This window comes from Doryrhamphus excisus, linkage group LG5 (assembly GCF_037039965.1).
Source record: "Doryrhamphus excisus strain RoL-2023G ecotype Guam linkage group LG5, RoL_Dexc_Guam_v1.1, whole genome shotgun sequence".
In the NCBI taxonomy this organism is placed as follows: Eukaryota; Metazoa; Chordata; class Actinopteri; order Syngnathiformes; family Syngnathidae; genus Doryrhamphus; species Doryrhamphus excisus.
The window spans coordinates 19,455,103-19,468,002 of record NC_136361.1 but is presented as its reverse complement, the minus strand read 5'-3'; the positions used below and the strand labels follow the sequence as shown (position 1 = coordinate 19,468,002).

Genomic DNA, 12,900 nt, shown 5'->3' with positions numbered 1-12,900 from the left:
GGATTTTGACACAGAGGTCACCCTCTGCTTATACAGCTGATATTTTCTGGCACAGCTTGTTCCAGCTTCCTGCCACTTTGATGCCTACTCCTTCTACGCCAGCACGCCCCTCCACAACAGTACGATGACGTGGCCGTACACACCTACAGAATAGGATACTCTATGTACAGTTTAGGTCCCATAGTGTACATTATAAAAATACATTTTATTTGTATAGTGCTTTTCAAAATACTCAGACGCTTAATATGTATTTATATTTTTATAATTATAAATTATTATTAAAATTATTATTTATAATAATTATTAATTATTATAAATTATAATTTCTAAATTCAAAATTATTATTTTATATATATATTTTTTTTATTTATCCCATTTTTGATTTCCTCTCCAGGACTTGGTGGTGTGTGGTCACTCTCTGGAAGTTAATGTGACCAGCAGTCTGGATTTCTACCTGAGCATCGCTCAGGTGCACCTCCTTCATCAGCTTCTGAAAGACAATATGGTGGCCATGGACACTCCTGGGCAAGGCGTTGAGGTACACATTAGTAATGAGAACGTTTTCCCATTTTAATACAGTGTATCTTCTCAAGGGACAATACTATAGACATGAAACCGGGATATACTTCAGAGTAATCACTGTACAGATTGGATAGTGGTATAGATTTATTATCCACTGAATGAGCTGGAGGCGGCACGGCGGTCGAGTGGTTAGCACGCAGCTAGGAGACCAGGGTTCAATTCCACCCTCGGCCATCTCTGTGAGGAGTTTGCGTGTTCTCCCCGTGCATGCGTGGGTTTTCTCCAGGTACTCCAGTTTTCTCCCACATTCCAAAAACATGCTAGGTTAATTGGCGACAAATTGTCCATAGGTATGGTACCCCGCCTCTCATCCGAAGACAGCTGGGATAGGCTCCAGCACCCCTGCAACCTTCGTGAGGATAAGCGGTAGAGAATGAATGAATGAATGAATGAGCTGGCAACATATGTAAAGCACCACAATATGGTGTTAGTGTCATGGTCTGGGGTTGCATGAATGCTGCCAGCACTGAGGAACTGTGGTTCAATGAGGGAAAACATGAATTCCATCATGTGCTATGACATTCTGAAGCCGAGCATAATCACCTCCTTTCGGTAACTTGACCTGATGTATGCCTCCATTGCTTTCTGGACGTTTGACTTCAAAACCCTGTCCTGCTTTTTTTCTGTATACTCTATAGTGCCCCTTAACTAGCGCCTCCGCCGGGGAGGATCCTACACATTTAAATATTTACTCAGCGCACAGTGGTTCTCTAATGTGCCTAGTTTACTGCAGCGTGCTCAGCTGCAGCTTTCAGGGCCTTTCCTATTGTTTACAGGACAGGGAGCTCCCAGGCGCCATTTGCCCCGTCTGACTGCTCAATAAAACTTGCTAATGGAACACAATATAAAAATATTTACCAGCTGTGGTGAGGATGGGAGTCACAGCAGAGAGGAATGGACAAGGGAAGACAGCAGATGAGGCAGTAAATTAAAAGAAGCGAGTGGACAGAGTAATTCCCCTTTCCACCTGTACTTCTCTGTAGTTAAGTAACGTGAAGCCACTGAAAGATACCTGAAGTCACTTTGGTTTCTATTGGGAACAATTAAAAATGGATATATTGATAGTATGTAACAAAATGGGGGGATTGACAATGTGTTATACACTCATATTTAATTAGTAATGATTCTAGTTTTGATGTTTGCCGACAAACAGTAATGGTTTTATTTCATTTGAATATGCATCAGATTACAATTGAATGCATCACATAATCAGTTCACATTTCCACATGTCCAAAAAAAGTAGGAAGAAGCAAAGCTTATTAAATCCTACCCCTCCATCTGGTACTTTTACAATCAGTAACTGTTACATTTGTTCACTTCCTGCTTTCCTAATATAGTTCTTTTTTTTTTGTCACATATCGAAGTACAAGGTGATATGACCATACAATGACATAATATAAGTGTTTCAAATGTAGTTCTTCCCTGAGATCATATTTCTCCTCTCTTGTAGAGAAGTACTGGATGACATTGTTAGATAATTGGTTATTTTTAGCCTTATGCATTATTTCAGCTGTTTGAAGATGAACTATATCAGCAAGTTGAAGTATTTGTGATTTTAGAAATAAGGAGTTAGTATGTTCTCTGTAGGCGGCATTATGAATTATCCTCACTGGCCTTTTTTGCAGTACATTTAGCGAGTGAAGATTGCTTTTATAGTTATTACTCCATATTTCCACACAATAAGTAAGATATGGTAGAACCAGAGCAGCTAATGGCTGCAAGAAGCTTCCTCCAGGTTCAAGTTAAGATGGGAACGACTGTAGCAGGTCTACTACTGCCATTCCTGTTTTTTTTTTCCAGTGTTCTGCAACTCGATGCCAATGCATGTGTTTCTTTTGTCATGTAAACGCAATTTTTTTTTAAACTCCGTACAGCTGTAGAGCAGTTAATTACAATAAATAGTCATTTATTTGGTTAAACTAACTGTACCTTCATCCTTCTCAGTGGTGTTGGTCTTTCCTTGACCGACCTCTGTGGGGGTGCTTGGCTCAGGCCCTGTATTGCTCCAACATGGTGGTCAGTCAACAGAAGCCCTTTGTGCAAACTGCGGGGCCCTCTAGTGGCGTGTTTCATCACAGCAAATCAAAGGCTGTGTCTTCTCACTCCCACTCTCGCTCTGCCAAAAATCTGTCCACCCGATGCTAATGCAAACAATGGTATCGGTAGTATATGCTCTGACATTGTTTGCTGTTGGAATTTGCCAGAAGAATGTTTTTGATGTTTTCTGAATAGAACAAAAGAGATGCATATCATTTTAAACGAGCCGTGCGGATCAAATTCCCGACTGTAAGACATTGTGTTTGGAAGTGTGGGTTTTTATATGTAGTATTTGACAAGTTTTTCCCGTTCCTAGTGTATACATCCTGTTCACATGATCTTATTAACATTCAATTAAGAACAGCGCCTTTCATTTGAGGAAAGCCTAAAAAGCATCTCTGCTCCGTCAGCAGTTTAAACACTTTTTTTAACAGATTCCCCAATCCTGCGAACTGATCTCGAACAGTTCCCATCACCCCCTTAAAGCTGTGTTTTATTGTCTCGGTTAATGGATTTGTTGTGTGTGCACCTCGTGTGGTACTTCATTCCTTCTTATTCATTGAGTTCATTTGAAAAAAATCATATATTGTCATAGACTGTGATTTTTTCTCATAATCTGTGCAATGTAGTCATTTGTCAACAGTTTTTTTTCTTAATAAAAGAATGACCCATAGCTGTCAACATAACCTCTTACATTAGGGACTAAAACAAAGTATGATGAACCGTAGCTAATGCTGAGACGTCCTAATATCCAACGCAACTCATGTGTCCATTAACTTCAATGAAGCCGCCTATATATTTTAAGTAGTTACATAAATCGGCCAGACTTTTATACATGCACTTCATTGGCCTCAGACGAACTCATTAACTGTCGGGCGGATCATTCTTACACCGTCTACATTGTTGTTCCTCGAGGAATGGCCCCATTAGCTGCTTGATGTTAATCAAGATGAAGTGAAGCTGGGTTAAGATCAGGCAGCTTTCAGCAGCAGGAGATGATTCAGTGAAGCAGCTATGAATAGATGACAGAGAAGCTTCTTGGACTTTGGCAGTGTAACAACACAGAAATGTCTGTCCTCACTCGCACACACATGCAAATCCATTCACGTAGTCCGAACATTCTCTGCGTGCTTACACGGGAACTGCCTACAGTCTGCTACTCGGGGACCAGTACTATAGTGTTGCTGACGCGTGCATGTATATATTTGGTGTGTCTGATCTTCTATGATGCTGTTTATACTACTGAGACAAGTTCAGGGGGACATATTTGGCACACCGGCGTAATCCAGCCATCTGTTAAATTTGTATACTGCTCATCCACATTAGAGTGAGCTGGAGCCTATCCCGGGTTGACTTTGGTTATGGTTAAGGAACATCACACGGTACTGTACACTTGGATAATTCAACATGTTTGTAGGAGAGTCACCAGTGAATCACAGGAGACAAATAAACCAGCAACCATTCACACTCACAGTTTCCAGTTAAGCTACCATGCATGTATTGGGATGTAGGAGGAAGCCAAAATATCCAGAGAAACCCACATATACAAACAGGAAGAACAAGCTAAAGCCGCACACACATGTCCTTTAGCGGCAGCACGACAACGCTAAAATCTAGGTCACAACCAGATGTGTGATGTTTGGCGTTCCCCAAATCATCGTGTGTGTTTGTTTGTTCGTGGAGAGCATAGTTGTGGAGACCATGAAGGAATACGATTTTGACACGCATGAAGGACGTACAGAATATCCAAACATCCATTGACTCCACTAATTACCGTATTTACGACTATAAGTCGCTCCGGAATATAAGTCGCACAAGGCTAAAAATGCATAATTAGGAAGAAAAAAAACATACATAAGTCGCCCTGGAGTATAAGTCACACAAGGCTGAAAATGCATAATTAGGAAGATAAAAACATACATAAGTCGCTCTGGAGTATAAGTCGCACAAGGCCAAAAATACATAATTAGGTTTGAAAAAAACATACATAAGTCGCTCTGGAGTATATGTCGCACAAGGCCATAATTAGGTAGAAAAAAACATATATAAGTTGCTCTGGAGTATAAGTCGCACAAGGCCAAAAATTCATAATTAGGTAGAAAAAAACATGCATAAGTAGCTCTGGAGTATAAGTCGCACAAGGCCATAATTAGGTAGAAAAAAACATCCATAAGTCACATTGGACTATAAGTCGCACAAGGCCAAAAATGCATAATTAGGTTTGAAAAAAACATACATAAGTCGCTCTGGAGTATATGTCGCACAAGGCCATAATTAGGTAGAAAAAAACATATATAAGTTGCTCTGGAGTATAAGTCGCACAAGGCCAAAAATGCATAATTAGGTAGAAAAAAACATGCATAAGTAGCTCTGGAGTATAAGTCGCACAAGGCCATAATTAGGTAGAAAAAAAACATACATAAGTCACACTGGACTATAAGTCGCACAAGGCCAAAAATGCATAATTGGGTAGAAAAAAACATACATAAGTAGCTCTGGAGTATAAGTTGCACAAGGCCAAAAATGCATAATTAGGTAGAAAAAAAACATACATAAGTTGCACTGGAGTATAAGTCACACGGGCCAAAAATGCATAATTAGGTAGAAAAAAACATACATAAGTCGCACTGGAGTATAAGTCGCACAAGGCCAAAAATGCATAATTAGGTAGAAAAAAAACATACATAAGTTGCACTGGAGTATAAGTTGCACAAGGCCAAAAATGCATAATTAGGTAGAAAAAAACATACATAAGTCGCACTGGAGTATAAGTCGCACAAGGCCAAAAATGCATAATTAGGTAGAAAAAAACATACATAAGTCGCACTGGAGTATAAGTCGCACAAGGCCAATAATGCATAATTAGGTAGAAAAAAACATACATAAGTCGCACTGGAGTATAAGTCGCACAAGGCCAAAAATGGATGATTAGGTGGAAAAAAACACACATTAGTTGCACTGGAGTATAAGTAATTTATTTTACAAACTACTTGACCAAAACAGACATTACATTGAATAGATGTAAGATATGCTAACACAATGGTTATTCAGCTACACGAAAAATAAACATAAACAGAAAAGGTATCCAGTGTTTATGTAACATAAGTCGCTCTGGAGTATAAGTCGCAGGAACAGCCAACCTATGAAAAAAAGTGTGACTTATAGTCTGGAAAATACGGTAGTATGTATGTGGGGTGTATATGTAAATTGAGAATTCTAGTTTTCCAATGATACATTTCATATTTGATGCATTTCCTGTATTGTATGTCATTCGTGCAGAAGTCAGTTGAGTATCCATCTCCACATTTCCATCACTTGTCCATCAACTGACACCCACCAAAATCTTTGCATCATCTCCATTCCCTGACACTTGTTGAAAGTTGCCAAACGATTGAGTGTGTCAGATACTAGTTCAGATAAGGATTGGAGCTTGTTCCTTTTGAGGTTTTGCTCAAACCAGGACGCAGCCGAGGTCAGCCATGTGCTCGTACCACAGTGGAAGGGGGAAAATACCCTCTGGTGCAGGGGAAGTCCCACACAGCTTCATCCTCCACCTCATCCTGGGATGATTACACGCATGGGAAACGGGTCTTTAGACTTCCTTCAACACTCGCGTATGGTTTGGTCCACACAGCAAGGTTCGGTAAAAACATCTTCGGATTGCCATATGTAACTTGCGTCCATTTTTGTCATTGACTTATATATTTAATATCCTGTCATTGTATGTTCTGTACTGAAATCGACACAGTTTTTGTGAGCTAAGCAGCTGAGATTGTATGCAGGAGGATTTTGTGCTAAATCTGTGTGCGTGACTGTGTTTAAAAGTGTTTGTGCACAGGCTCTACTCACGCAAAGCTGCACTATTACCGCACTTAATTATAAAGCAGAGCGCATTGCCAGCCAACACGAACTGCGGTGAGAACTGGATTTACAGTAGACACGAACACATTGGTCGGTAGCTGCTTTGGTTTGTCAGTGGCTTTGAGCAATAGTTTGACTTCTTTGTACGGAGGAGCCAGTGCTTCTCTGAGGCTTCTTTTCTATGCACATCATCCACACAACCACACATAAATAGCATGTTTGAACAGAGAAGAGGGCTTTTATTGTTGTGTCATGTTTGAAAGTATTATTATGTTGTTTTTGACAAAAAAAAAAAAACACATCCAGATGTAGGGTGTCCATTGTGTCTGCAGTATATGACAAGGACGTTTTTTTCTCTGTCCTTGAATGTACCACTAGAAAATATTACACTGTCAAACTTTGGAAGCCCATTTCTTCTTAAACTATCAATTTCTCTGTCTTGTCAAACATGCTAGGTTAATTAACGACTCCAAATTGTCCATAGGTATGAATGTGAGTGTGAATGGTTGTTTGTCTATATGTGCCCTGTGATTGGCTGGCCACCAGTCCAGGGTGTACCCCGCCTCTCGCCCGAAGACAGCTGGGATAGGCTCCAGCACCCCCATGACCCTCAGGAGGATAAGCAGTAGAAAATGAATGAATGTCATAATAGCCACGTTTACATTAGGAGTTTTTCTCTTTCCGAATGGAATCTTTCTGAATGACCGTTCCGAAAGCAATGGTATCCATGGAAAGGAATATTCCAATCCCGTGTCTACATGCGGCGATATAATCAACCAGAATAGTCAATGGGGCATGCGCAGTCAGGCGTAAACACCAACATCGAGTTTTTTCGTGACAGTTTTTCGTTCGTCCAGTCTTGAAATTTAGTTTGAATCAAAAACAAACTTTCCGCAGCATTCCAGTGCCGATTGCTCGCCTCCATTTTTTTAAATCGAAGAACGTCTCGAACTAAGCTCGACACATGTTTTATATAGATATGTATTTTCTTTTTTAATAAAACTGGACTTGTGAATGGCGTATAGAAGGGTTTAGATTCTGTTCCACAGATGACGCTAATGCACACGAAAGCTGCTGACCAAACGCCAATGAACAACAGAAGAAGAAAAACACCACGAAGAAGAACGCAGGCTGACAACTTTCCGATTGAGCAGAAAGTCACATCTGTGAATCCGATTATATATTCATTCGGATTGGCACTTTTCTTTCGGAATGAGGTGTATACAAAGGTTAGATTCTTTCCGTTTGAGCAAATAACCCGAATGGAATTGGAATATTTGGGTCCATGTATACGTGGCTAATGTCAGCTAAATATCAGAAGCACATCGGAATCTGGATCCTTGTCTCTGGCCAGTATGTTTCTGTACGAGTGAGCTGTCTCACGGACTGCCGCACCTTGTGATGAGTGTTTCATATTGTCTCCGAGAGGTAAAATATCCAAGACAGTGATGTGTCACGGCAGCTTTGTACGGCCAACACAAATAATGAAAACGTACGAGTGCAGGAAGCTCGAGCGCGGAGAGATTGAGAATGCGGCAGAAAACAAGTAAAAGGAAAGCTGAATCTGATGTTTGTTTTGACTTTTTTCTGTAAATATGGGAGCTGACGTTCCTCAGAGGTGTGCTCTTAACCAGTCAAACTTGCCATTAATGCTCTCTGAGGGCGAGATCCCTTTTCCCATCCTGCTTAGCTCTATTTTCATTTGCCCTGTTGCTCCTGAGTACAATAATAAATAATCCTCCCTATACAGCCATCTCCTTTTCCATTTTGGCAGCTCGCATCTGTTTAGTAAGTGCTGTTGTCTCATTCCGTCTTTACACAGTTTCTTAACCAGGGTTCATCTCGCTGCCCTTCTTTTGTTATGAAACTAAATATTTTTCCGCTTTTTTTTTTTTCATCTGTCACTGACCCTCCTGTTTGAATCAACTGCTAATTGACAGGCAGTAATAACAAGTCACCTTGCCGGTTCGGTCTCTGCACCCCAAACTCACCGGCTTCTCAAAGCATAAATGTGGCTTAAATTGGTCCCTTAGAAACTCAATCTATTCGAGATCAGTAGCAGCTGAATTCGCTCTCCACTTCCATCGGTTTTGGCAAAATTGGCGTGAAAACTCCAGATTAAATCATGAAGGTTGGAATTCTGTTGGAGCAAGGAGACAAACAGCGTCTTTTAGGACAGACATCGGGCCCCTGCGGTCAACTATGAGATCGGGTGTCGACTCAGGTGAACAGAGTCAGGGGTGTGCCCTCTGTGTCTGACTGCAAAGGAAACGGGGTCAGAAACCCAGGGGACCAGTAAAGCAGGGCACACCGGGGCAACTGGTGCAGACACATATGTACACGTATCATGGTAGACGTTTTCTTTTTTTAAGGGGGTGAAAAAAGGAAAAGGATTTCTTCCTCACCTGTAAAAGCAAGATATTACCTACACAAACAGGGGGGGGGGGGGGGTATTGAGTTCTCCTTGGATTATGGAGTCAAGCTTTTTGTGGATTTGCATGTGGATATGATTGAATTTGATTGTACCAATGTATTTGGTTAGGCTCGCTTAAATATAGGAACCCTTCTTATAATTATTGGATTCACAATCCATGAAAAAGTCCTGCTGTACCGGGTTTAGATATTTTACCGCAGCATCCATGTGCTTCAAAATATCTGCTCATATAATTTGTTGAAATTCTCAAGCAAATAAGTAAGATTTTACTTTTTTTTACAGTCTTTGGAAGTGAAAACCCAAGCAGAAAATAGCAAAATCAAGCTTTTACTGTTGAAAAGTGCATGTAAGCATTCACAGTAAATGACACATGATGAATAGCCATTGATGGCTGCACGGTGGACGAGTGGTTAGCGCACAGGCCTCACAGCTCGGAGACCCCAGTTCAATTCCACCCTCGGCCATCTCTGTGTGGAGTTTTTGTGGGTTTTCTCCGGGTACTCCGGTTTACTCCCACATTCCAAAAACATGCTAGGTTAATTAGCGACTCCAAATTGTCCATAGGTATGAATGTGAGTGTGAATGGTTGTTTGTATATACGTATGTCCGAACTTAACACATACATAATGCACACCTTATTATAAGGTGCATTCTAATGTTTAGTTGAACTTTATTCTTTTTAACAATACACTCATCATATTCATCGTCTCCCACAAATCCATCAAAGTCCATATCTTCTGTATCTCAATTGAACAGACATTATGTCATTATACTTTTTTTTGACAAAGACCCAACGAGAATCACAGATTGAAGATACCTGAAAGTCGTTTCTCTCTGCTTGAACTTTGCCTGTCGGTTCAGTTCAGCCAGGATATCATGCTATCTGAAACTCATGTTTTGTTTTCTATTTTTGCTTTTACTTTGTGGTCTATCTATTCCCCATAGGGGGGGAGCTCTCCACTGTTGTAGATGAGGGGACAGTGGGGGTCTTACATAAGTGTCCTTTGAAAAACTAACATGAAGCACATCTAAGCAGTTTTTTTTCTCTCGGATCTGGGAACATATCCAGACTGAAATAAACTACTCCAGTCTTCTGTACTCACCTCTGGACATAAACAGCCAGCCTGGACGTAAGTTCTCGTACTTGCATTTGGCTTTGTGGAGACACATGCACATTGCACTTGTGTGTGTGTGTGTGTGTGTGTGTGATTCCTAAGCCACATTCCTAAGCAAACCACCTGCTGCACATCTTCACTCCCGTGAATAGTCCCATCTCACCTCAGGTTGCTGCTGTTTTCCTTGCTGACACAGACATGTCTGTCTGGCAGCACCAGAAGGAATTTTAGAAGAACATTTCATGACCTAATCAAAAGCATCCCTACAGTTTTTGAAGTCTCCCAAACCCTTTGTGAACCACAACCCCCCCCCCCCCTGAAGACAGTAGAGTTTGAAGTTGTTTGTTTGTTGAAAAGAGGATGCCAAAGCTAATGATGTTAAGTTAAAAGCATTACTAAATCTTGACTGACTGATCTTAAGAACCAGTATTTTAACCTAAGAATCTCTTTGTTTTCTGTTTCTGCGTTGCCACTCTTCGCTTTTCTTTAAGCCCCTAAATCTAAACTGAAATGAAATAAATATCTAATTGAATCAGGATGTCTTTGAATACTGCGTGTCCTTTCCCAGTACACAGCAGATTTGTAATGTCCACATCTAATTTTCTCTCGGTAGCCTGCCCACAGACAATGAGCCTACCTCATTCAGGGACTCGCATGTGTAAACACTGCAGCCTGAATATTAGATTAGAGTATTAGCCCCATAAAAGTCTCCCAAACTAAATAGTGACAGTGACAACTAATGAGAGACAGTTGTTTTCAAATAGGCAGGAACCAAAGACAAAGTATGAAAAGTCAAGATGACTGTAATTCTGCAGGGGGTTGAATGACACCATCAGACTGGAGGGTTTGTGTCTCTTGTTCACTTATTTCTAATTGCCGTCCCCTTCCATTCTACACATTACGGGTCTCATTTATAAAAGTATGCGTACAAACTGAAGGTATTTGCTCAATTTTGCTAGCTAAAGATAAACGCTAAAACAAACACATAGTCTCACAAATACAGACAAAAGATACTTATACACACACCCACACAAAAAAGGACTAACGTGACAACTGACAGTTAAGGTGGAAACATGGTGGAAAGCTGATTGGTCGAGGACTCCAGCCTCTTACACAATCTTTAGTGTATAAAAGGCCAGGCAGGGAAAGGAAGGGTGCTTTTTTTGCAGCTGCGCTGTAATAAGACCCGCTTACTTGTAGGCATACAGGCACTGCAGATAAGCCCGGCCAGCTGTATTAGGTATTGTTGTCAGCTGTAATAAGACCCGCTTACTTGTAGGCATACAGGCACTGCAGATAAGCCCGGCCAGCTGTATTAGGTATTGTTGTCAGCTGTAATAAGACCCGCTTACTTGTAGGCATACAGGGACTGCAGATAAGCCCGGGCGTCTGTATTAGGTATTGTTGTCAGGGATAAACAATCTGGTTCTCATTCTATGATTTGGTTCTTTAAGATTCCCTTATCCTTTATTCGAAACCCACTTAGAGTCCTCAGGGGGAGGATTTCTACAACACAAAAGACGAAAACAGCATGCATGTAAACATTAAAACGCATCAAAGCCTGCGTAGGTACACCTGCACGCAATCTTCTTTTTATAAACCACACTTCACCTGGAAATGTACGCCGGAGGGTCCACTCAATCCACTTACTTTAAAGGCTCAATGCAAAGCACCTCATGAATGAGAATGAAATGATAATTGGTGTCGATGTTGCCAGGTTGTCCCACAAGGTGCATGTACATAATCGAAACTGATTGCCTGCTTACGATTTCCAATCATATATTAAATTGTGTTCACCAGATTGTAAAGTCTCAGTCACGGCTCGTCTATGTCCAAAAAAAAAAAAAATGCAAGAAACGCACCGAGGGAGCGCTTGTGATGTGCTGATTTTCAAGACGTAGACTGACTGCAGACCGGCCAAACAAACTCCACGGGCTCTTGCGTTTTTCGGGTTGCAAGACAAACTTACGCACTTATGTCTTCGTGCGTCATCCAAATTGCCAACATAGGCCATTTTTGTGAATTTTTTTTTGTACGTCTGCACATATTCAGATATTTTGTACATCCGCCATGCGTGTCAAGACCTTAGTCCTTCATAGTCACCACAACGAGTTTCCACAAAAAAACACAGCGATTTGGTCAACATGAAAAATCGCACAGCCAAAATAATCGTATGTCCATCTGTAACCGCGACTTAACAAGTTGACTGTCTAAGCTAGTGTTGATCGTACTGAAGCAAGTGTTACATCGGGAATGTATGCTGCACTGTACTATGCTATCATACTTATGAAGTATGACTTACATAGTCATAGTCAGTTTGTTATGCACAGTGGAAACGTTTTGACGATACTTGAAGAATCATTTTTCAATTCTTATACATCACGATGGTCAAACCATCAACCGCTTTTCCAATCTGTTTTCACTACAGTCGTACAGTTAATGAACAATTCAAATCTGGCACTTAGCATGACTTTCTCCACAGACTAATGCAATTACTTTGGTCCTACACAGTTATTGTATCTTATAGGAGTTAATTCTATCACAGCCAGCTGTTGGATTCTATTTGTTGATCTGAATCAGGTTTAGATTGGTTGGGGATCGCTGAAGCAATAAATCTCCCGTTGAGCTCTAAGGGTGGTGTCTGTCAAAGCTATTAAATCATTCCTTGCTCGAGATTAGGAGTTGGGGTATAGTGGGTTTGGCTTGGGTCTCTGTGGATCCATAGTCACACTCAGGCAACCTGCTTCAGGCTGCTGACTGTCATTACCGTGGATTTAGCTGCGTTTTCCTCAGCGACAGAAATATGAGTTCTAATGCAGCAACATGTGTCTAAGGGAACCAATACTGCACAAAGACACAGGGCAGAACCAG

The 12,900-nt window shown here is 40.9% G+C and overlaps 1 protein-coding gene across 5 annotated transcripts in view; it reads left to right on the top strand.

The window, feature by feature from the left end:
* vps13b (vacuolar protein sorting 13 homolog B) overlaps positions 1-12,900 on the top strand; it is a 266,755-nt gene that overhangs the window by 164,213 nt on the left and 89,642 nt on the right. For all 5 annotated transcript variants that reach the window (XR_013627420.1, XM_058053559.2, XM_058053556.2 and 2 more), the window contains one exon: positions 395-538. Coding sequence is in view for 4 of the 5 variants with exons in the window: in XM_058053559.2 (XP_057909542.2) it covers positions 395-538 (144 nt within the window). In the remaining variant the exon portion in view is untranslated. The remainder of the gene's footprint in view (positions 1-394; positions 539-12,900) is intronic.